This window comes from Mixophyes fleayi, chromosome 3 (assembly GCF_038048845.1).
Source record: "Mixophyes fleayi isolate aMixFle1 chromosome 3, aMixFle1.hap1, whole genome shotgun sequence".
Lineage (NCBI taxonomy): Eukaryota > Metazoa > Chordata > Amphibia > Anura > Limnodynastidae > Mixophyes > Mixophyes fleayi.
The window spans coordinates 140234231-140260879 of NC_134404.1; the positions used below are offsets into that span (position 1 = coordinate 140234231).

The following is a 26649-nucleotide window of genomic DNA, read 5'->3' on the forward strand; positions in this document are numbered from 1 at the left end:
AGTTAAGATCCTTAATGAATCAAGCCCTTAGTTCTAATTGTTTATAATCAACTCACAAATTATTTCCTTTATGCTGTGATATATGCAAATATTGTACATATAGATGGCATGTGCATCTATTGCTTGCTCTATGCTGCAAAAGTAATTCTGGTGCTCAGAGCATCTTGTTATTATCGAGAACCTTGGGGGTTTAGTTTTTGGACACATAGCACTTTCTGATTTAGGAGTTAGCATGTTCAATTACAGCAGTGCAAAAAATGTAATGCATACACCATACAAAGTATGGGCTTTAGCATAAAGAACAGCATAAAAATAAATTATATTTTTGTCAGTAAAACAATAAATTCCCCAAAATTAATAATTTTGTACATGAACAAGAACAACAATTGCTCATACAGAATTTCAACCAAATAAATATTTGGTTTACTGTTCTTCTGAGGTGTTAGTAGGTTGTACTGATCCACACAGGTCAGATGAACAATTCCCCCTCTTTATGAACGTCCCCAGCAGATTTTATATCAGATTTTACATTTCACAGAATGATCTACCTGGTGTGTGGTCCTTGGCCATTGTGATCTAGGGATGGGAAGAGATCTAGGAATATGTATATATGTACCACTGACGAAGTTGTTTAATGAAAAGCGTAGTAGGCTTTCAGCTAGAGATGGGCGGGCTCGGTTCCCCAAGAACCGAACCCACCCGAACTTTGGATATCCGAGTACCGAGCCAAGCAGGCTCGGTACTCTCCCGCCCGCTCGGAATCCAAATCGAGGCTGAACGTCATCATGACGTCGTCGGATCTCGGGGCTCGGTTCTCGCGATACTTGAAGATTATAAATACACGCCTCCACAGCAATCCATCGCCATTTGACAGAGGGAGAGAGCAGGGTGTAGTCACAGGCTGATTAGAGCAGGGACAGAGAATACAATATTCTGATTCCAATTGTTCTAACAAAAATCGCTAGAGAAGAGAGGAGGATAGAGGATTTTTATTTTTTTTCATATTTGTCACTCAAAGGGCTTTTTAGGTGTCCCCTATTATTTTGCCTAAATATTTCTGGCTGTCAAAATTACTATCTGTCAGCAGTATCTACCAAATAATTTTTAACACTCCCCAGTGCTTTTGGGGTGTCCCCCATAATTGTGCATAAATATTTATGGCTGTCAAAAGTAATATTTGTCAGCAGTATCTACCAAATAATTTTTAGCACTACAAGTGCTTTGGGCTCAGAATGGATTAAAAGCAGTCCACATATGAGCAGAATGAGCAACCAGGTTCTGTCACCAGTCCTGATGGTAGTGTTCCCAGTACGTCATCTGGGCAAGGCGATGTCAAAGTACACAGTGTTTTGAACTCATTCAAAAAAACACACCCCAAAAAAAAAATTACTGTGTTGAAGCGAAAAAGAAGTGTAACTGAGGAAAAGTTAAGTGCCGATAAAATAAAAATATTGCCAACATGCCATTCTACACACGCAGTGGCAAAGAGAAAATGAGGCCTTCGCCTTTCTCTATTAGTGGCAGATCCAAAAATGTTACAGAGCCTACAAGTGGTGCACAACTACTGTTACGCGTCAAAGCCGAGCTGCAAGATAACAGTAAGGCATTAGAGCGGCGGTTGCCAAAGTCTGCTGCCAGGGGTGCCACGGCGCTGTCACTGGGGTGCCGCGAGCCAGCCATAGAAAAAAAATAAGGAGCACATAAACTTACCAATCCGCGCGGCGCCAAGACCCAGCAGACTCCTCTCTCCCGCAGCTGTCACTGACGTCGATATTCAGTGACACTCTGTCTGCCCCTCTGTCTGCCTGCTGTCTGCCCCGCTGTCACACTCCTCTGCCCCTCTGTCTGCCCCGCTGTCACACTCATCTGCCCCTCTGTCTGCCCCGCTGTCTGCCCGCTGTCTGCCCCGCTGTCACACTCCTCTGCCCCGCTGTCACACTCCTCTGCCCCGCTGTCTGCCCCACTGTCTGCCCCGCTGTCACACTCCTCTGCCCCGCTGTCTGCCCCGCTGTCACACTCCCTCTCACTCCTCTGCCACGAGCCAACCATAGAAAAAAACAAAGAGCACATAAACTTACCAATCCGCGCGGCGCTGGGACCCAGCAGCCTCCTCTCTCCCACAGCTGTCACTGAATATCGACGTCAGTGACAGCTGCGGATTGGTAAGTTTATGTGCTCCTTGTTTTTTTTCTATGGCTGGCTCGCAGCAGAGGAGTGAGAGGGAGTGTGACAGCGGGGCAGACAGCGGGGCAGAGGAGTGTGACAGCGGGGCAGACAGTGGGGCAGACAGCGGGGCAGAGGAGTGTGACAGCGGGGCAGAGGAGTCTGACAGCGGGGCAGACAGCGGGGCAGACAGAGGGGCAGATGAGTGTGACAGCGGGGCAGACAGAGGGGCAGAGGAGTGTGACAGCGGGGCAGACAGCAGGCAGACAGAGGTGCAGAGGAGTGTGACAGCGGGGCAGACAGAGGGGCAGAGGAGTGTGACAGCGGGTCAGACAGCGGGGCAGACAGAGGGGCAGAAGAGTGTGACAGCGGGGCAGACAGAGGGGTAGAGGAGTGTGACAACGGGGCAGACAGAGGGGCAGAGGAGTGTGACAGCGGGGCTGACAGCGGGCAGAGGAGTGTGACAGCGGGGCAGAGGAGTGTGACAGCGGGGCAGAGGAGGATGACAGCGGGGCAGAGGAGGATGACAGCGGGGCAGAGGAGGATGACAGCGGGGCAGACGAGGGTGACAGCGGGGCAGACGAGGGTGACAGCGGGGCAGACGAGGGTGACAGCGGGGCAGAGGAGGGGGACATCGTGAGAGTGGCAGTAGAGGGGGAACATCGTGAGAGGGGCAGTAGAGGGGGGGCATCATGAGAGGGGCAGTGGAGGGGGGACATTGTGAGAGGGGCAGTGGAGGGGGACATCGTGAGAGGGGCAGTGGAGGGGGACACAGCGTAACGGGCAGAGGAGGAGGACATCGTGAGAGTGGCAGTGGAGGGGGACACAGCATGACAGGGGCAGTGGAGGGGGACACAGCGTGACAGGGGCAGTGGAGGGGGACACAGCGTGAGAGGGGCAGTGGAGGGGGACACAGCGTGAGAGGGGCAGTGGAGGGGGACACAGCGTGAGAGGGGCAGAGGAGGGGGACAGCATGACAGAGGGCAGAGGGGGGGACAGCGTGACAGAGGGCAGAGGAGGGGACAGCGTGAGAGAGGGCAGAGGAGGGGGACAACGTGAGAGAGGGCATAGGAGGGGGACAGCGTGAGAGAGGGCAGAGGAGGGGGGACATTGTGAGAGAGGGCAGAGGAGGAAGACATCGTGAGAGAGGGCAGAGGAGGGGGGACAGCATGACAGAGAGCAGAGGAGGGGGGACAGCGTGACAAAGGGCGCAGTGTGAGAGAGGGCAGTGTGTCTGGATGCAGAGGGGCAGTGTGTCTGGATGCAGAGGGGGCAGAGTGCCTGAGGGCAGAGTGTCTGGATGCAGAGGGGGCATTTTTGCATACAGCTAAATAAGTATTTCTGTCCTGACCTAAATACTTATTACATTTTTTTGACCCAACTACTTCTAAAACAGGACTGCTCAATAATTATTTTGGAGGGGTGCCTTGAAAAAATTTGGAGACTCTAAGGGTGCCGCGAACTGCAAAAGTTTGGGAACCACTGCATTAGAGGATAATGTTTGCTCTGAATCAGAAATGACACCAATCCCTGTGGAGAGTCCATCCAACAGTGGGATGTCTAATCGTGAGCATTCTGTTAGTATACCCACAAAGAGGGGCCCTTTCAGCAGTTCTGCTGATGTGTGCCTGAACAGCCCGAGTGTAGCCAGTGATACACAAATTGAGGATGCCACTTTGGAAATAGAAGAGGATGAGGGGGAGATTTCTGTAGGCGACGAGGGCGCTAATGAGGATGTTGATGATTATGATGCAGACAGATACCAAATTGCCTTTCTCAATTTCTATTTATATTCTAGATTATATAACGGCTGAATAGTTTTCTATTTTACTCCTAGCGGAGAGGGGATCTGATGCAGACAGATACCAAACTGCCTTTGTCCATTTCTTTGTATATTCAAATTTTTAGTTCTACAGTCTATGCAGGCTGCTTTTTTTCTATTTTACTACAAGTGGATGGGGAAGGGGGGGTCTGATGCAGACAGATACCACACTGCCTTTGTCCATTTCTTTGTATATTCGATTTTCTAGTTCTACAGTCTCTGCAGACTGCTTTTTTTATATTCAACTACAAGTGGAGGCTGTAATAAACACCCAAAGATGATGGCTACATTGCCAATAATCAAAGATGGAGGAGGTAGACAACCAGGTTTGTCTGTATAATTTGCAGACAAGTGTTCGAATTAAGGACGGCCTACCAGGGATTAAACTGTTTTTTTCATAATTTATTAGCTTTAGAATTACCTCACTTATCCAAGAAACTGGTGGAGCACTACATTTGGTTATTTTAGCCCCAAAAACATTGATTTTTAATGAAAATAGCAAAACAAAACCAAAACCAAAACACGCAAGGGCGGTTTTGCAAAACCAAAACCAAAACCAAAACACGAAGGTAATCCAGATCCAAAACCAAAACCAAAACACGGGGGTCATTGAGCATCTCTACTTTCCGCACACTGTACCACTACATTACTTGGCTGATCTGTTTACCTTTTGGACTTCCGTTGACGTAATTTCCAGTCCGGACCCTGCATGTTCTTCCACATGGGACAGTTTGCAGCAAGTTTACAGATAAGCAATTAAAGTTTTATCTTAATGAAAGGGTTTTTAACTGTTTGTGCAATTAAACGTTTTTTTTAGAAGATTCCACACTGTGGCCACTTTTTGTGGCTTGTTGTTTTTTTCTCCAGTTTATCCATTACTGGATTTGATATTTTCTCGAATAAATGCAAGCAGGCCTGAGTGAGAAAAGCATGGAATCTACAAAGATACGCTTTAATTGATATTTTTAATTGCACGCAGTTTACTTATACTTCTCTACACATTATATGGCGATTGAAAGTACTACACTATGAGCACTATGTTTTTTCATTTTTAGATTGCTCCTTTTCTGGTTGAGATTGGGCCCAAGTAGCTGCTAATCGTTCTGGGGAATTTTTGGGAGAGCTGATAACGGACCTTTATGATAGATAGATAGATATATATATATATATATATATATATATATATATATATATATATATATATATATACATATATATATATATATATAATCAAAAAGTTGTATATTGCCAATAAGTATTATTATACAAGTACACTTCTACTTTAACATTTGTAGCTGGAATTTAATCACTGCTATCAGTAATTTTTATTCCCAAGACAAAAAATAATGATGGTTTTCAACAATTTAAAGATTTTTCCAAACTTATGAAGGGATTAACTTTTTATAAGACTAACTATTTATCATTAATGTTATGACATCTCTGGCCAACAGAGTAAATTAGCGTTAATAAGTATATTATGTCACAGGGATATATATTGTGCACAGAGATACAGTACATACACTAACTAAAAGTTATAGAGCAGCTTTAGCCTATTCATGCAACAAACAAAATAAAAGTTAAATATATGTAAAAGTATAAACTATACAGTAAGCTTTATTTCCCACACATAATGCACACAGAAAAATAGGTCTTGTATTAGAAATTCTTAACAAGTATTTTCAGATTATGCAGCACTGTAAATGTGCATTGCAATGATAACCTATTAGATTCATCTGACGCTTTGGGGTTTTCAAGAAAACTGCTGTTATACGTCAAAACTTGCCTTTGTATACATTGTTTTTTATGTGGCACAAATTAGTGAGCATGCTGGGAAATTTGTAGAGCAAGCAAATTTGTAGGGGGGGGAAATTGTTGTTTTGATTAGTGCTATAATTACTGTATTTATGCTTTATTCTGCCAGAAACAATACAGAAGGATAATATTTATTATATAGTATGGATTTTTCCCCCAACTTAATATACCATAGCAACATCTGACAAAAAGGTCTAAAAACACTGAAACAGCAAAGTTTCTGAAAGCCAATACTTGTGTCATTCTCAAAACTTTTGGCCATGACTATAACTGGACTTGGATGTATACCCAAATATGCTTCTTTTACTGAATTATGGATTTACTACTAATTCTGTCAAGTCACATCTCTATATCTAACATGGAGGGTGTCAGGATTCCCAATATAAAAATCACTGAGAAAATGCAATTGAAACAAAGTGGTTATTATTTAACATGGGTTAAACACGTAGGTGATGCAATAAATGGTAAGGCATGAAAAAGTCAGCAGAGTATGGCCGTTATAGCAAGGAGATGACACACAGAGTGCAATAGTCTGCGTACCAATACACAGGAGATACTGTAGACTGGATGCAATGGTCTGCGAGCAGGGCCACCTTAACAACATTATGGGCCCCCGGGCAAAGCAGTGCAGCGGGGCCTCTACATCTATATATGTGTATCATATATATATATGTATATACAAGTTAACCCGTGCATGATACTCATGCATTCTAGTCAAATCAAGCTACTTAAGGTGTTAAAAAGGTTCTTGTCATGCATTTGGGGCTAGGCCAGGCCTCCTCAGGGGAAGAGCGTTACTTCCCGACGTAAGCGCCCTTTTTTAACGTGGTTTTGTCCACATATCACCACCTCATCATTCTTCTCCATCACCTCATCCTTCATCTTCATCGCCACATCCTTAATCTCCATTGTCTTACTGTTCTAAAACCTCTCGATACACAACGTTTCTGCTAAACACCTTATCGCTGTGCTCAATCAGTCTTCCTTGAAGGGCAGTATTCATAACCTGCACTTTCACATCACTGCTTCTCCGTACTCGTGAAAATGCAACATACAATTGTCCATGACCAAACACAGGCTCTGGTAAATAAATACCCACACGGTCAAGAGTTTGAGCCCTCAACTGGTAAATTTAGCCTTTACTACCCCTCCCATGGGGGGAAGGGGGGATGATGGAAGTTAACTGACTTCACTATTATAATGTCAGTATACCAAATTTCAGGTCAATTGGATGAGCACTTTCTGAGAAAATAGTTTTTTCCACACATACACACACACTAGCACATGCTGCTAGGCTTATATATATATTAGATATGTATATATGTATATATATGTATATATATATAGATATATAGATATATATATAGATATATATATTATTTTTTTGCAAGAGTATTTATTTTACTTAAGAGCCCTGTCTATGGGGCCCCCTTGCCTGTGGGGCTCCCGGGCACCTGCCCATTGTGCCCAATGGAAAAGATGGCCCTGTCTGCGAGACTTTACTACTAGACAGTGGAGATGACACACAGGTTGCAATAGTCTGTGGACCGATACACAGGAGATACTGGAGACAGGATGCAATGGTCTGCGAAGCGTTACAACTAGACAGTGGAGATGACACACAGGTTGCAATAGTCTGTGGACTGATACACAGGAGATACTGGAGACAGGATGCAATGGTCTGCGAAGCTTTACCACTAGACAGTGGAGATGACACACAGGATGCAATAGTCTGTGGACCGATACACAGGAGATACTGGAGACAGGATGCAATGGTCTGCAAAGCGTTACAACTAGACAGTGGAGATGACACACAGGTTGCAATAGTCTGTGGACCGATACACAGGAGATACTGGAGACAGGATGCAATGGTCTGCGAAGCGTTACCACTAGACAGTGGAGATGACACATAGGATGCAATAGTCTGTTTACTGATACACAGGAGATACTGGAGTCAGGATGCGGACTTTAGGTGCTGTCATAACAAAGCTGAGTCAGGGGTCACAGGAAGAGATGCCAAAATGGAGGGACAAGCAGAGGTCAAAACCAGGAAATCAAACAAGGATAACTCACAGGAGAACCAGCAGAGGTCAAGGTAACAGATGAACTAGCAAAGAATGCTGGGACAAGCAGACCTATATAGGCCAGGAACAGGTGCTAATGAGCTTAGCTCTGTCAGGTAGAAGAGCATTCCACATTCCACAGTGGCCCCTTTGGTGAAACAGTGGTACTGCAAGCTGGATACATAACAAGGCAAAAGTCCAACATAGCTCTTAGCAGACAGGAGCTGCAGGAGGCAGATTGTGACAGGGGGTTAGTTTACTTATTTGTATGTCTGATGCAAAAATACAGCTGGATCTTCAGGTGAACGGTTGTGGTTTATCCTCCAATAGCACACCTCTTTTTTTCCATGTGACTTGAACACAGAGAGATTCCATAAATGTTTCTGCTCAATACATGAGATTCTTTCACAAATCTCACTTGCAGTATAGAACCATTCACAGCACCAGCATCCTCTTCTTATGAGTGCAAGTGCAAAGGTCGTACATTTGGACAAGCAGCCTCTGGCATCTAGAGAAGTTAGAGAGCAAATGCTAAAGTAAGTTTTTCTTAAGCTATTAGTTGGGCTACAGTGGATTGACCCCTCCATCTGATAGTACTTAATTCATTAGTGTTGCAACTATATTATGCCAAGTTTTGGCCATCTTATTCCTATGTGCCATATTTTCATGGTGCATACAAATTGCAACTACACTCCAAGCATGGCCTCCAACCAGAAGGTGAACCGTCAGCCTATGACACCGTAGAGATGGCTAGAACCAATAAACAAATTAAAAAATGGTTTTCTTTTAACAGGCAAGTAGCAAGGCCTAATATGTGGTTGGACACAAAGCTGCTATTTACATCTAGTCATTCTGGGGTTTATATGAGTTATAACAATAAAGGGTCGAGACAGGGAAAACTGTAGAATCATTTGTGTGGCACTCTAGAGCTTTTTCATGCCTATAATTTTCAGAACCTTTTGGACCAATTAAGAGCATTCAGTGGCATCCAATTTGCTCATTCTAGTCACATGACATAAAGCAAGCACATAGGTGAAATGGTACAAAATGAGGTGCTGATCATAAATGACCCCCATAGTATTTTAAGCTGTTAAAGGAAGGCATACTTATTTATTTTATTTCAATACTTCTCCCATTTTATATGTGCTGTAGTCCTTTATACATGCATTATAATTTAATATCGCTGTAATACTTACTTAGAAATAGTATTAGCTAGTGTATAAAGATAATAGACAGTGTTTGGAAATTATGTTGACGTATAGTGGTGATTATGCTGTTGATTCGCTCAATTAAAGACATAAATCCATTACATGAAAATATAAATGTTGTGCCCAAAGCAAGTCCTGTGTAAAATATGCTGGTGTGCTAATGATTATGGTGGTATGGAACTGTGTTTATCTCAGCAGAGTGATAAAAGAATAGCAGGGTTACTCTACATATCAGTGCAGCTCTTGAATTCTTTCAGTGTGTGTACAGCACATTTTCTTTGGGTCCCGCAGTTCTGTAAAATTTTCTAAGTGTCTGAAAGCCTATGATTTTCTTGTCAAATTTTCTTTCCTATGCTTTAAGAATTATTTTAAAAATAACAGATCATTTACTGGTTTATAGCAGACGAACATATTAGAAAGGTTAAAATATACAACTTCCCGGCTATAATTCCATGATAATACAGTTATAAATGTTGACATTTATTTTGAAGGTTATACAACACAAGTTGTAGGATGAATGTTAAATAGCCGCGACAGTCAATCTGTTCCTGCATTTGTTAAAGTGGAAAAGTATTAGATTTTTGCTTCTATAAATTCCTCTATGATTGGAAGGTGAGGATAGCTGTACAAACTAGTTTTAGAAAGCATATTAAAAAAAAAAACACGATGTACATGGGCTTTGTTAATTGTAGATGCTTGGAATTATAATAATGTATAATAATCAACCAAAAACTAAAACTATAATTTTGGGTATAATATAAAACACTATCCTAAAAATGTATTGACCTGCTGGCATCAGTGACCTGCATGTTGTCGGTGGAGGATAAGCTGCCTATCTGACAAAAGACTCTACAGAAGAGTCGACAGAAGTGTCAAAAATGCAAAATACATTGTTCTTTGGGATTGGGCTTCACATTTCTATTTTTATTTCCTATTTCCATTTTTATATTACACCAAAACAGAATTTTCAGGTGGAATTATGATATAATAATTGTTGATTGGAATCAGCGGTACAGGGAACAGTTATGAATTGCAGATGTTTTGGAAACAAGAGGTCAAAATAAATCCAGTTGTGCTCCTGCTTTCTAAATATTAGATACTCTAAAAATGGTTTCAGAGGGTAATTTTTAAAGCTGCGAAGACATGCAGCACAAACCCCATTTTTCCCTCTTGTGATGTCATGTACCTACTTCTGTTAGTGTGCACCCTTTCCCCACATAAGTGCATTTGGTAGCATGGTACGATTTCAGTGTCTGCAGGGTTGCAAAATGTTGCTTCTTCTGATGGGAACTGCATGGATTGGGGCATATCTTGTAGAATGCAACCTGCCTACATAGAATGCACATCATTCTGTGGCCAAATGCTTTTAAAAATAAATCAGACTGTGGAAACAGATATTTAAATGAACTTCAAGGGTGCAGATTGTAATATTAGGGAGACACTTAGCTGGTGCCTCTTCTCCATGCAAAATGACTTCCAGATATTGGGCAATGCTTTCATTAGGACACCTTTTGTACCATCTAGGTGCATTTTATACTGGAAATATGGAAATACTATTGTAATAAAAATATTACCATATGCCAATAACATAACAGAGATAAAGACATAAAGACATAAAGATAGTCTTCTTACATAAGGCTACCATAAGTAGAACTTTAGAAAAAATTGGAAAAGTTAAAATTACCTAAGACCTAAGGGGATGACCCAAAGGTTATAGCAGACAGGGCTTTAAAATAACATTTGCACTTTTCCCATGTGGACCAATAATCCTGCAAATGGCCGGCAAACTAGAGAGTTTACACAAGGCCACTTACCAAGGGTGTGACGTTATGAATGTACAACATTTGTAAATGTAAATAAAATTTCTGATAATATGTAGGCAAAGCTAAGGAATGTTCTCCAGATATTTAGAAAGGTCTTTAAACTAATAGTCTGCCAAGTATTAGTGCAAAATCTTAGAGTTCTGGATGCTATTGGTATATAGGTTCCATTATGGAAATATATATCATGCTTACAGGGAACTGAACATTTTCCATCTTATTACAAAAACTTTACCTATTGTATCTCTGTAAAAGTATGTTCATTTTCTTTATGCCATAATGATTACCCGCAGACACAGGAAATTTGCTTTGTTTGTTGGAAATGTTTATGTGCCAGAAATAGCTTTTTCCCAATCAATTAAATTATACTCAGTTCTTTAAAAAGTGATATATACAATGGTTTTACTATAATTACTTAAATTTGCCTTTTTTCCAGATCAACAGCAATACTCATGGTCACCTTCCCAGCACTTCAATGAAGAAAAATATTCTCCCGCCCTTAGGAACATGAAAGGATTATCTGGTAGCCGGAATCAATCACAGTTATGCTCTGGTCATACTTGTGGCCTAGCGTCGCCTGAGGATTGTGAACATGTGCATGACCATGGGCACCATGGGCAAGAACCTAGGCAATCATACCTCCTTAGCCCCACGGAGAGTTGTCAAATGGACCACCACCGTTGCTCCCCACGGAGTTCCATTCATTCAGAGTGCATGATGATGCCTGTGATGATGAGTGATCATATGTCAAGTAGCACTTTTCCAAGAATGCACTATAGTTCCCATTACGAAACCCGTGATGACTGTGCTGTCTCACACACTAGTAGCAGTAAAATTAATAGAATTCCTGCAAACTTGTTGGATCAATTTGAAAAACAACTTCCACTGCACAGAGATGGATTTCATACTTTGCAATACCAGAAGACTTCCACCTCAACGGAACAGAGAACGGAAAGCCCGGGGAGAATACGTCATCTCGTTCATTCTGTACAGAAACTCTTTACGAAGTCTCACTCTTTGGAAGGGTCTTCAAAAGGCAATGTAAATGGTACAAAAGGAGACAGTCGTGGTGATGATCACCATCATGGCCATTATTCAAAGCATAGCAAAAGGAGTAAAAGTAAGGATAGAAAACCTGATAGCAAGCATAAATCTGGGATGACAGGGTGGTGGAGTTCAGATGATAATTTGGACAGTGATAGCACTTATAGAACACCTAGTGTAATGAATAGACATCACGTAGACCACATATCTCATTGCTATCCTGAATCTCTGCAGGGACATTTTGGAGATCTTTCCCTTAAGACTTCTAAAAGTAACAATGATATGAAATGTTCAGCATGCGAAGGTCTCTCAATGACGCCAGAAGGTAAATATATGAAAAGAAGTTCTTGGTCAACACTTACTGTAAGCCAAGCAAAAGAAGCTTATCGTAAATCATCGCTTAATTTGGATAAACCTCTAGTCCATCAGGAAATCAAATCCTCCTTGAGACCATGCCATTTCCTTCAGGTAAGATACAGAGTAAAATATCTAATGCATGAAGTTGATTTATGTAAACAACAATCAACATTGAATTAATAGTTTTATTATCAACCATTATTTAGGAACAGAACTGCTCTATGTGTTTAAAACTTCTCAGCATTTAACTTTTGATCATAAGTGATTTATTAGCAATGAAATGTAGAAAAGTATTCTCTATAAATTGTTACGTACTTCTTCTAAATAGTGCTCCTATTTTTGGATTTGCAGGTGATATTGTTGGAGATCACTCCTGATATAATAATATAAAACCTTGGTATAGCATGTGCCCCTTGTTTAGATGCAGATATTCTGGGTTGTACAAAAAAAGACATGCAAACACTTTCTTGGAATGTTAATGGTGGACAAAGCAAACAATTATTTGTATCCATTGCCAGCAGCATGCTATTTTCAAATGATGGTAATAAGTTACATTCACTTCAATTGTATTTATCTAAGAAATGAGTATCATTTACTACTGTAAAGTGTATATAGAGCATAGAATATGGTAATAGCTGTTGACTTTTGCAGCTCTCCTGGGTTACTACTGTTGCTGCTAATATGTCAAATATAGGGTAAGTGTATTATCTCCAAATAGCATCCTCTCTTGTGCAGAGATTATGTAATGTCATTCTACTAGTTAGCCAGGACTTTATAGACAGCAAAGTGAATGAAAATAAAGGGATTGTTTACTTCTATCTTCCTACTGGAAGTCTTTACATAAACAGTCACAGTTGTTTAATTCCATTACCCTAGGTTATAACACAGCCCTGCTGTGCTCTTAGTATTGGATCCCATTTATTCCAGAGAAGAACTTTGTGTGATATATGTATGAGGACAATGAATAAAACACTTATATATGACTTAGACAAACAAACAAAAGGCTAAAGCAATTTATATAGGTCATGTTCAATCCAATGAAATAATGTAATTGGCCCATTTGATTACCGTTTGAATTCTGATATAATTAAGATGCATGAAAGGTGCTTCATGATAACAGTGATAAATATGTAGAAGTGTGGTAAGCTGAGCAGATAGCTAGAATGTTTTGGATGTACTTTTGGCTAAATACAGGAGACAGCTCTAGTGCCTTTTCAGATATCTCGTGCTTTAGGCTTTAGTTAGATAGACATTTTATTTAAAAATGTCTAATTAGCCATTTCCACTTGATAAATAGGCCATAAGTCTAGTTGCAGTGGTGATCAGGCTGTCAATCAGCAGCATGATGTTGCCAAATAGGAAGGAAATCTTAATTCGAGCAGCTGAAACTGCTGTCTTTGGACTGGTGGTAATCATCAGAATGACACTGATGCCACCGACGACGACAACACCGACAAAATAAATCCGATTTAAAAAATTACTATAACAACCAAAGGCAGACTTAGCTTAAAAATGACAATTTTCAACACCGACCTGCTTGTGTTAGATCACGAACCCTGGGAAAGACGGCAGTTTGTCAGATTACACAGCGACTTACACTTTTCTGTATTTCAATCGACAATGCCAGCAGCCAAAGACTTTGCCTGGAAATTTACCAGGCTATACAGTTTTACATTACCTGCGGCGGCTGGCGTTGCCTCTTTAAGTCTGCCTTTGGTTTTTATAGTCCTTTTTTAAATCGGAATTATTTTGTCGGTGTTATCGCCGTCGCTGGCATAACACTTATACATTCGTACCCAACCCCCTTGGACAACATTAGAAGAGGAGACTGTTATAAGTAGGGCCATGACTAGAATTGTGATGTGAACCTCATAAGTCGTACCCACCACAATGCCCTCTCCATACCTACTCAGTATCCAAAAGGGCAGAATGCTAATTATAATGGTTACAAGCTGACACATTAGTCATAGCCATTTTGTTCTCAGCATTAAACATATCTTATAACTGCCTGGATACAATTGGCATGAAGGACCACTGGTGCTACCAGGTCCATTGTTTATATAGAATGGAAATTCAGTGTAATTTATCAAAAGTTAAAGGCACTTGATCCATCATTATGGTAGGTTACTTCATATATAAAGTGTGAACTATTTAACAACTGTTTAAAAGTCAAGGTATCATTTAATAACCAAGGTATGTACCCCATTACCTTAACCAAGTCTGTATTTAGGTTTTCATTATTTTTCTTTACAGATTAAAGTCAAACCCCATGTAAACTAAGCCCTTAAATCATTCTAGATATTTGTACATTATTTAAATTAATGTTGTGCTACCTTTTCCTAGATTATAGTGTATCCTTTCCTGTACATATAGCAGCTTTAGTCATTGACATTTTGTCCAAATACACATCTTCCTATACATCTTCATTAAGAAAAGTGTACAGAAGTTATTCTGTGTTTCTGTATACTTTCTGTCAGTATGAGGTTGTCAGGGAAATACATGAATTAGAGATCAGTTACAGAACACAAAAACAGCAGTCACAACTAAACTAAAATGGGCTTCATTCTATTCTGATAAAAATAGTGCATGCTACAAAATGCATATGTTTTGCTTAATGTATAATGCTGTTTATTATTAAATTACTTCCATGCCTCAAGAGGAGTAATACAATATTTTGCCAGCTTTTGTTAACAAGAAATAATTGTTTGACTATGAAAGTTATTATGGCAGTACTGCTAAATAAGGGTTACAGAGATGTACCGTATAACAACACAGCATGGGGGGTTTCCTATGACAGTCTGATTTTTTGGCACTATAAATCTGTAACATGGTGCTGTAATGTATCATGGTCAGTAATCCAGCTGCCTATCAAACCTTTCCTTGTACAGAACTCACAGAGAGGTAAACACATTGTGGACAGTCATCATTACAGAGATCTATTGACCTCTATGAAGACCACAGTATCTGTATTCTCAGTACTGACTTCAAAAAGCTGGACGGGCCGTTAGTGATACTTGTCCACTCTCCCGGGATGTCCCGGAGACTGACGGATTCCGGGCAGGTCTCTTGGGAGAGCGGGGCATTCTCATGCATCGGTCCACTTCCTAGTGAAGCGGGCAGGATGGGATCCTCCATGACGTGATTCGCGGTGAATCGCGTCATCTTGCCAGGGCCAAAATGATGCAATTTGACGTACCCTTCCCCCTTCAGTCCTACCCCCTGGGATTCTCTGTTAAAAGCTGGCAAGTGTGATTTCTCATGGTGATCACAGGACACGCTGCAGGTTAGTAAGAGGCTGTATTCACGGATGTCCATAGCAACCACCTATTATATTCTGTTCTTTACACTTCTGTCAGGAAAAAGGTCGCCACAAGCGCTGACAATTGTTATTCAGTGCTCAGTCCCCACTTGTTTGGTAAGCTACACCTGAACAGAGTAGCACCAACATACACTAGTGGATGTATCCTAATCTTTAGTGATTGGACACCTTAGAGAACGCAATATTCCAGAAACTGCTACACTCAATTCAGTCGCAATGCTTGCTATTCTCAGAGGTATACAAAAGAAATACAAAGATTAAATAAACATACCCATATCCAAACTTTTCACAAAGCACTTTATTCCTTTAGTTGTTTAATATACAACTCAGATTGAAATGAACATTGTAAACCTTAACAGTAGCATTCACTTAATAATGGGATCACTATGTGGGCGATATTCATGACTGACTTTGCTTTTATTTTATAAGGCACAACCAAGCTGCAGCCATGTAAAGCAGAGGGCAGATCATAACTACCAAACTGGATCGGGCATTGTTATACTTATCACAGGAATCATAATTCTTGTGCATAAAACAATGAAAATCCAAATTTTACAGCACAAATATCGTAGTTTCCAATTGTCGCAAGTTTCCAGATATAGTCACAGTTTAAAAAAAATAGCCCTGGAAATGTTTGGCCCTTATTGTTTCCTATTATTCTGTATGTTAGATACAATTATTACCATATATTCTTACTCTCTGGGCTTTATTATCATCAGCAGCAGCAGCAGCAATTTCTATCATTTTCTAATTCCACAGCACTGTACTCACTCACATCAGTCCATCATCATCATAATTTATTTATATAGCGCCAACATATTCCGTAGCGCTTTACAATTGGGGACAAAAATAGTAAACTAATATACAAACTGGGTAAAACAGACAAAGAGGTGAGAAGGCCCTGCTCGCAAGCTTACAATCCATGGGATGCCCCAACAGAGCTTACAGTCTAAATTCCCTAACACACACGGACACACACACACGCACACACACGCACACACACACTGTGTATTGTTAAATTGTATCGGTTAACTTTTTGTTCTATTGTTTGTATATATGTATTTAGTTCAAATATAACTGTTAGTTAATATATGAATATCAATACATAAAGAGATGTACACAAATATTGTTTCAGGGCAGCTTTTGCTTATTCAAGAGTCTGAAACAATATGCCTTCCACTGTAATCTTACTGTATTTCATTTTGGTCTAGTTATGATGGACTGGTGATAACAAAAAATTTCTATTGCAGCTTATTACAGCAATAGAAAATATAGCATTGCAACAATTTTCCAGCGCTCCCCAGCAGTACTGGTGCAGCAGTAAGAGGAGTCTTACCATCTCACCAGCCAGTCTTCAGTGCATGTGCGCAGACATGACCCAGCTTTGTCAGGTCACATATGATCAGTGGAATTGGAAGCTTGGACTTGGGTTTCCAGTTCCACTTTTAATACAATAAGTAAATAAATAAGTACAAAAAAAAATAGAAAAAACTATGATATAATCAAAATAAGAAAAAAATCTTTACTTGAATAATAAAACATTTTTCTCTGAGCTTTGTCTGCAATCACCGTCCTGAGATGGCAATAGCGATAGGAGGACAGTGGTGGTACTTGTACCGTCACTTTAGTTGTTAAATAGGCTACTCCCATACTTTCACCAGAGTGCCCATGGCGAACGTCAGAAAGAGCTTTGCTCTCTATCATAAATGGGGACGTTAATGATCATATTATCAGGGAAAATCTTCACATTACAGTTTGTTATGATTGTTACATATGTTTTGAACGCCTTTTTCTCTGGGCAGAGTGATCTTGCTGAGAGCTGGGTAAAAAAAATGCAAGTTTGGACATTTTAGTTTTCACATACTTAGATTGAACCCATAAGAATAGATTTTAATTCATTAACCTTGGATTATATTTAGATTGTTCAAGGTTTTATATGGCTCACATGGTCTCTTTAAAAAATGTACTTCCAATATCTCCTGCAAAATAGCAAAGTTGTTTTGAAATATGTGTATCAGTAGAGAAGACAAATGCTTATTACACAATTATTACCTGCACATATCAGGAAGAGCACCCGAGGTTTGTGATATATTGTTGAGCATATACTTTTTTGCTTCACCTACTAATCATGACTGTGCAAACCTATGCACAACACATGCCATGTGCAAACCTGCATTCATAGAACAAATTATATGACCACTTACTAAAGTGCAATATTTTGGCTTGCCACTATCTTGTATGGAATATCTGTCTTAAATAGACCCCTATAACTTAGGGGTCTAGGTAGCTAATTTCCCTATTTGCATTTGGAGTAGTGCAACTGGTGTAATAACAATCTCAGAAGTCTACACCAGCTTCCAGCTGGCTTTACTGTGCTGAGGCTGACTGGAGCAATAGTATTCACCCTGGAGCAGTGGGGGCAGGGAACTGGCAAAATAAATAACCAGCTCAGTGCTGGCAACTTTCTCATATGACCCAATGATGTGGCAGAGAGCAGTGAGATGGATCAGGAAATGCTTCCTGTAGAGAGGTGAATGTGTGTGTACTATATACTTTTGTATCTATACCAGTGGTGTAAGTGGGGGTGTATACGGTGGTTTTCCATACCACCACTTCTCCTACTGCTTTGATTTTAAAACTATCAAATTCCATTCACTTACAATCCCAATACATTTTTCATACTGCCACTTCTTAATTTACAATTCGACCACTGAAACAAAGAAACATAGAATTTGACGGCAGATAACAACCGCTTGGCCCATCTAGTCTGCCCATTGTTTTATTAACCTATGGAAACCTCAAACCTTATTTGATCCCTTATTCTTTATAAGGATATTGTTATGTCTAGCCCAAGCATGTTTAAACTGCTCTACTGAATTAGCCTCTACCACCTCTGCTGGGAGGCTATTACACTTACCCACTACCCTATCCGTGAAATAGTTTTTCCTCAAATTTCCTCTGAACCTATTTCCCTCCAGTTTCAGTGCATGGCCTCGTGTTCTCATACTTCTCTTCCTATGAAGAATGTTTCCCTCATGTACCTTGTTCAAACACTTGATATATTTGAAAGTTTCTATCATGTCCCCCCTTTCCCTTCTCTGCTCCAAACTATACATATTAAGTTTTATGCTGTAGGCCATGGACCATTTTAGTTGCCCTTCATTGTACAGTTTCTAATGTATTTATATCCTTCTGGAGATATGGCCTCCAGAATTGAGCACAGTATTCAAGATGATGCCGTACTAATGGCCTATACCAGTGATGGCTAACCTGTGACACTCCAGGTGTTGTGAAACTACAAGCCCTAGCATGCTTTGCCAGCTATCAGCTACTTATCTACTGGTAAAGCATGCTGGGGCTTGTAGTTTCACAACACCTGGAGTGTCACAGGTTAGCCATCACTGGCCTATACAGTGGCATTATTACTTCTTTCTTTCTGCTACCGATTCCTCTCCCCATGCAACCAAGCATCTGACTTGCCTTCCTCATTGCTTTGTTGCATTGCTTACCTGCCTTTAAATCATCTGAAATAGTGAATCCTAAATCCCTTTCCTCCTAAGTAGTTTCCATTATAGTGCCATTAATACTATATTTAGCCTTTGGGTTTTTGAGACCCAAGTGCATGATTTTGCATTTTTTGACATTAAACTATAGTTGCCACTCTTTTGACCATTCTTCTAGATCATCAATCATTTGTTTTACCTCTCTAGGTGTGTCTACCCTGTTTTTTATATCTTTGTGCCATCTACAAAAAGGCATACATTCCCTTCAATACCATTTGCAATGTCTCCAATAAAGATATTAAAAAGCACTGGTCCAAGTACAGATCCTTCAGGTACTCAATTTACTATAACACTCTGTTTTCAATCCTGCAACCAAGATCTTATCCATTCCACCATCTTTGAATCCATTCCCAGGCTTTCAAGTTTATTTAACAGTCTGCAATGTGGGACAGTGTCAAAAGCCTTATTAAAATCTAGATAAGCTATATCTACAGCCCCTCCTTGATCTATTACTTTAGTCACCCATTCAAAAAAGTCAATAAGATTTGTTTGACATGATCTCCCCCCAGTAAATCCATGCTGTTTGGGATCCAGTAAGTTACTGGATTTGAGATATTCTACAACTCTTTCTTTTAAGAGTGTTTCCATCAATTTTCTTACTGCTGATGTAAGGCTCACTGGTCGGTAGTTATTCGCCTCTTCCTTGCTTCCACTTTTGTGTAGTGGGACTACATTCGCTCTTTTCCAGTCCTCTGGAATTACTCCTGTAGCAGTGATCTATAGCAGTGTTTCCCAAATCCAGTCCACAGGGAGCACTAACAGTGCAAGTATTCCATATCTCCTTGCTGGAGCACAGGTGTAATCATTGCTGATTATTAAAGATCCACAGGAAATACTAATCATGTCACGTGTGATCTGGAAAATATGCACTGTTAGTTCTCCTGAGGACTAGATTTGGGAAACACTTATCTATAGTATATGGATTAAATTATGCTAGAGTAACAGGTGGTTCTATGTGTATACATCGACCTATCTCTGGACTGGCTAAGGGACAGAAATATATTTTAGGAAAATAAAAATATGCTGTAGTAAGGCACATAATTACATGTCAGCTATACTGTATATATCTACAGAGGATAACAGTTGAAATCTGTCCTTTTTTAACCCAGTGGCTCTTTTCCTTGTTCACCTTACTGTGCACCTTAGCTTGCATACTAACAGTCTATGTCGGTGGTAATTGGTTTTAATAGCAGAAGCATCATCCTTCTCTGTCTCTACTGTACACTGAAATGGTGTTACGATTCAGATACCTGTATGAATCCTGATTAGCACAGGCAGATCAGAGGCGCGGAGTCTAATGGATTCCCCGGTGTTCACTAAGAACCGCCACAAGGCGGGATGGGGTTAGCTGCCAGAAATCCGCAGATCGCGGCTCTCAGGATTGCCTCAGAATGTAACACTGGATATGAATACTTGAGAAAGTCACTAGAGAACAGCAGATCCGGAAGGATACAGTGAAGTATCAGAGTAGTCAGACACGCCAGGAACTGGTACACTGGAAACAGGCCAAGAGTAGTCAGACAAGTCGGGAAGTGGCACACGGAGATCAGGTAGAGAGTAGTCAGACACGCCAGGAACTGGTACACTGGAATCAAGCCTAGAGTAGTCAGACACATCGGGAACTGGTACATGGAGATCAGATAGCGAGGTACACAAGGATGTTCCACTGACTTGGTCAGGCGATACTGGTACACAGTGATCCAAGGGTATAGGTAGCGGCCAGGTAGCGGCTGAGGAGAACTGGAAGTCAGAAGCACAGCAAATGAGTTGCACTCACACTGAGCAAGTGTCAGTGCAGGTTTAGATAGAAAGCAGTTTAAAACTCCTGCCCTGGAGACCCAATTATGTGATCGCATTGAGAGCCGATCACAACACCACAGACAGAAGCTGGAACGAGTGACTGGTAAGTATCCAATCAGTGCGATTCGAGTCTGGCTGCAGGGAACTGCCGAGAGAGGAACAGAGAGATCATATGGAGGCATAAAAAGTGAGTTTCGTTACAAATGGCAGATGGCACCTAGAGGATAAAGGTGCATAGAATAATATAAATAGACTTTCATCTATGAACTCACATAGTGATGGTTGGTCAGATGGCTGGTGACATCCTTCCTTTTGCTAATCAGTTTCTGGATACAACTATTGCATTGTGTGTAGGGGTGAGCGGATTCGGATTTTTGAAATACGAACAGTGCCGATCTGAGCCCGGATCCGAGCACTGTTCGGGGATTCCCACCCGACGCAAAACTCAGAACGAGGCAAAACTTCATCATCCCGCCGTCGGATCTCGCGAGATCCGGATTCATATTATTCCCCGCTTCCCACTGCCATCTTCACTCGGGCATTGGAGAGGGAAGAGGGAGGGTGTTTTTGTGGTGTCCTCTGTCCTGCTCAGTCCTGATCAGTCCAGTGGTGCTGTCCTGCTCAGTCCAGTGGTGCTGTCCTGCTCAGTCCAGTGGTGCTGTCCTGTGCTCTGTCCTGCTCAGTCCAGTGGTGCTGTGTCCTGTGCTCTGTCCTGCTCAGTCCAGTGGTGGTATCCTGTGCTCTGTCCTGCTCAGTCCAGTGGTGGTGCTGCCATAATTCCAGTGGTGCTGTCCTGTGTTGTCCTGTGCTGCTTAAGTCCAGTCCAGTGGCACTGCCATATAAGTCCAGTCCAGTGGTGCTTTCTTGTGTCCAGTCCAGTGGTACAGCCATTTAAATCCAGAGGTGCTGTCCTGTGCTGCTTAAGTCCAGTCCAGTGGTACTGCCATATAAGTCCAGTCCAGTGGTGTTGTCCTGTGTCCAGTCCAGTGGTACAGCCATTTAAATCCAGTGGTGCTGTCCTGTGCTGCTTAAGTCCAGTTCAGTGGTACTGCCATATAAGTCCAGTCCAGTGGTGCTGTCCTGTGTCCAGTCCAGTGGTACAGCCATTTAAATCCAGTGGTGCTGTCCTGTGCAGCTTAAGTCCAGTCCACTGGTACTGCCGTATAAGTCCACTGATCCTGCCGTATAAGTCCAGTGGCACTGCTGTATAAGTCCACTGATCCTGCCGTATAAGTCCAGTGGTACAGCCGTATAATTCCAGTCAAGTGGTACTCTCCTGTGCCGCATATAATTTTTAAAGGCTTTGCCGAGTGTGTGTGGTTTAGGGGTACGCTCTCTTGTGCTGCATATAATGGATAACAAAAATTTGGAGGATAAAGTAGGGAAAGATCAAGAACCACTTCCTCCTAATGCTGAAGCTGCTGCCACTAGTCATGACATAGACAATGAAATGCCATGAACGTCGTCTGCCAAGGCCGATGCCCAATGTCATGTGGGGGACCAATCATTTCAGCCACAGTTTTGTAGGCCCTGTCGCTGAAATGATTGGTTTGTTAAAGTGTGCATGTCCTGTTTCCCCAACATAAGGGTGGGTGGGGCTTAGTTTTTCAAACTGCCATCCTGTCTGCCACTGCTGTGCCACTCCTATATGGGCCACGTGTTTGTGCCGCCCACTTGTGTCGCTTAGCTTAGTCATCCAGCTACCTTGGTACAACCTTTTGGCCTAAAAACAATATTGTGAGGTGTGAGGTGTTCAGAATAGACTGGAAATGAGTGGAAATGAATGTTATTGAGGTTAATAATAGCGTAGGAGTGAAAAAAAATAAATCTGGATTTTAGCAGTTTTTATGCTTTTTAAAAAAAACAGAACCCAAAACCCAAAACCTTGAGGGGGGGTGTTTTGGCAAAACCCATTAGAACCCAAAACCTGAAGGTAATCAGAACCCAGAACCCAAAACCCAAAACGCGAAAAGTGGCCGGTGCACATCCCTAATTGTGTGTATATTGTGTACACTGAATATATTAGTACACAGACTGTCTTGTCTCTTGCAGGTCTGACACAGACAAGATTTTGCAGCGTATTGAGTTGCTAAGCAACTGACATTTGCTTGTATAGACTACACACTATTCTGGTTTTATATTACAAAATATTTGTTTATATGATAAAATCAGTAAATAAAGTTTAAAAAAAAAAATGCACAGGCAGGAAAGAAAATACTTTAGAGGTGGCTACAGTAGATAACGCTTAGTATTTACTTTAATGCAATATTATCCGTGTTAAAACTGTATAACATTCTGTAACATAGATCTTACATCAAGGTGTGAAATTAGGCACAGCTTTAACCTACCTCTTACCTGGGGAAAACATGATGTGATCTTTACCACGTTTTTTTAATGATTTGAAAATGAATAATGAACCCATGAGCAATGTAAGACATGTATAGTCAAAAGAGAAAGTGCACTGTAGGTTCCATGATGACACTGTCAGCTACTGTTAGTAAATGCTTATACAAAATATTTTCTATAATATGATTGTATGTTAATAGGTACCTCAAGATGAGTGGGGAGGATATCCCTCTGGGAGTAAAGATGAGGAGATTCCCTGTCGAAGAATGAGAAGTGGGAGTTATATAAAAGCCATGGAGGAGGACAGTGGAGACTCTGATACAAGCCCAAAAACATCCCCTAAATTATCAGCACGGCCAGAACCTTTGTTGAAATCAATAGTACAGCGTTCACATGGAGAGGTCCAAAAGTAAGTTCCTTCACGTTGAAAGTACTATTTCTATGTTATTATACAGTTCCAACAAAAATTGATTTATTTTTTAGTGCAATATCTAACTACAAAGATCTTTTTTACATGGGTTAGACCTTTATTCTCCATGCCTGGCACCCTGATCTCCACACACATAGACAAACACACACAATAAATAAATCAATATAATATGCAACCTTAACCATATCACATACACAAATACCACTTACTTTAACGCAAAATTATATGATTGCAAAATAAATAACTTTTTTACGTTTTATTGTTCAGAAAGTTACTATGAAATTGATATGCATAATACATATATATATATATACATATATATATACACACTATAATAATTAATTTATTACAGCTACTCCATACATTACAGCTTCCCCTGTATATTGTAGTGACTAGGCAGATCATGTGTTAGTGGCGACATTTGAAATTAGTTAGTATTAGCTGTATGCAATCTAAAAAAAAAGTAATTCAGGTACATTTTCTGAAACTGGGAAACGGTAATTGGAAACTGTTAAGTTTAATTAAGAAAACTAGAGTGATATTAACTACAGCTCAGTAGTAGAGGGGTTACTAATGTGTAGAGAATAGCTTTTTTATTAAATCATCCTCGCCAGAAAATGGAGGAAAGGCATTAAAACCATGTGACTGGAATTTAATTGGAACCCAATGCTGTTTATCATCAGTAAATACATCAACCTTACAATGCATTAAATGAATTAACTTAGCAGCTGCATTCGGGAAAACGCACAGGGCCAAGAGGAAGTATGATTCAATTAGAGGGCTAATAGAAACATGTAGGCTGCTTGTAAAGAGTTTCAACACAGATTTGACTTGCCTAGAGCTTATTGCAGAACAGAGTCTCATTTAGCAATAAGTGTCACTGATTTGAATGACAGTTCAATATGGTTTGGCTGTGTAGTTTGGTATGCACCTTTGAGATGTAGGTCATATAAGTATTTCAGATAAGCGGAACATTGACTTGGTAAAGCAGTGTTTATGATGATGATGCATCTGATGCTGTCTATCTTCAGTCAAGTTTTAAATGCTTACATATATGTATGCTTTGAGGTGTCCAAATACTTAATGCAAATAAGCTCCAACCAAGCTTTGCACAAAGGTTAGGCTTCAATTGACTCACAATAAAAAGCAGGTGGACAAAAGGGGAAAGTAACATTGTTCACAGAACAGTATAAAGGGTCAATTTATTAATATATGGCGATGGAGCTGATTTTTAATCACCTCTTATTGGGGAAATAGAAAATCACCTATCACCATAATTTATTATTAAACTCTCGCAGAGGCAGCTGAGTGTTACCCATCAGCCTCGCTGATACCCCCTGGGCCAGTCTGAGGGTATATATGGATGTCTAGTGAAACTGAAAGCTCTGACTTGGGCTTACCGTTCGACTAATTATAAAAAATGATAATATATATAAAATATGTAAATAATTTATAATTTTTTAAAACTATAGCTGAATGAAAAATACTTCATACAAACAAAAAAGTAATTTATCATTCACTACCTTTTGTTATTGCCATCTGGCCACATCCAACAGATTATATAGCACAGTGTCCAGCAAACAATTCAATGATTAGTGAATGGTATAATCTCATACTTCAAACAGAAGCGCTTTTTTTTTTTTTTTTTTTTTGATCCATATTACAAGTAGCCACACAACTGTTTTTTTGTTAAGAAGCTGCACAGTTACCCTCTTGAGTTTACTAATGGTGTTTTAATGTTATTTCAGTTCTCTGTGGTTTAGTTTATCTAAGATTAGCGCCAGGTTTATCCCTATTGGATATAGGGTTGTAAATAATCTTATACTTGCCTGTTTTCATACCTCACTTCCTGAAGATGTGATAGGCCTAGTATGAAAATAGGTTGGCATGACTTGATTACAACATTTGTGTCATCAAGTGGGTGGGGTAGAGTGATGACACAAATTGAGTCCACACACCGCTGTCAGTGAGGTGTGATGGGGTTTCATGATGCAATTTGTTTGTTCACAGCATGTCCTTGCTCACCTTGTAGGTAAACGCTTTCCATGATCTGCTTTTCACAATTGTCTGCTCTCCTGGGAGTTCAGGAGTCTCCCAGATGAGCAAGAAGGGTAGACCGCTAGGTATAAACTGTGAAATGCTGTAGTGCAACGTGTAAACATATATATATATATATATATATATATATATATATATATATATATACATACATAAATATACATATCCCTCCTGATGAAGTTCAAACTGAACGAAACGCGTTGAGCCTGTTCACTATCACCCACTCCTGGTACATTTGTGTAACAGATTCTGGATACTATATTACTAATCTTTATTAGCACTGGCTTACCTGAGGTGCGGAGTCTAACGATCTCCCCGGTGTTCACCAAGAACCGCCGCAAGGCGGGGTGGGCTTCGCTGCCAGGAGTCGCAGGTCGCGGTCCCCAGGTTCGCCTCAAGATGTAGTACAGCGGAGTGAAGCGGTGGTAGCGGAGTCAACAAGCCGGTTCGGTACACAGGAATGGAGTCAGGCAGCATCAGAAGGCAACTCGGAGTCAACAAGCCAGGTTCGGTACACGGGTCACAAGAATAGGAGAATGGTCAGCAAGCCGGGTCGGTACACAGGGATAGGAGAGCCAGGGAAGTCAAACAGGCAGAGATCAGCACACAGGAGACACTGGAAACTGGAAGACACTGCAATCCACGAAGAGCAGGAGCCAGGAACAGGTAAGTGTTGCTCTGACACTCAGCGAGTGTCAGAGTGAGGTTTTTATACTGAAGGGGATTCAAAATCCCCGCCTCTAGGGTTGGTCATGTGACCGCCTCCGGGTGCGGTCACATGGTCCTGAATGCGGAAGTGCGGCTGGACGGAGCGGCGGGGATCAGGTAAGTCCGTGACAATTTG

The 26649-nt window shown here is 40.8% G+C and overlaps 1 protein-coding gene across 4 annotated transcripts in view; it reads left to right on the forward strand.

Moving 5' to 3' along the window:
* Positions 1-26649, forward strand: part of DLGAP2 (DLG associated protein 2) — a 953423-nt gene that overhangs the window by 788677 nt on the left and 138097 nt on the right. For all 4 annotated transcript variants that reach the window (XM_075202469.1, XM_075202471.1, XM_075202468.1 and 1 more), the window contains 2 exons: positions 11325-12400; positions 23518-23726. In XM_075202469.1, coding sequence (XP_075058570.1) covers positions 11325-12400; positions 23518-23726 — 1285 coding nt within the window. The remainder of the gene's footprint in view (positions 1-11324; positions 12401-23517; positions 23727-26649) is intronic.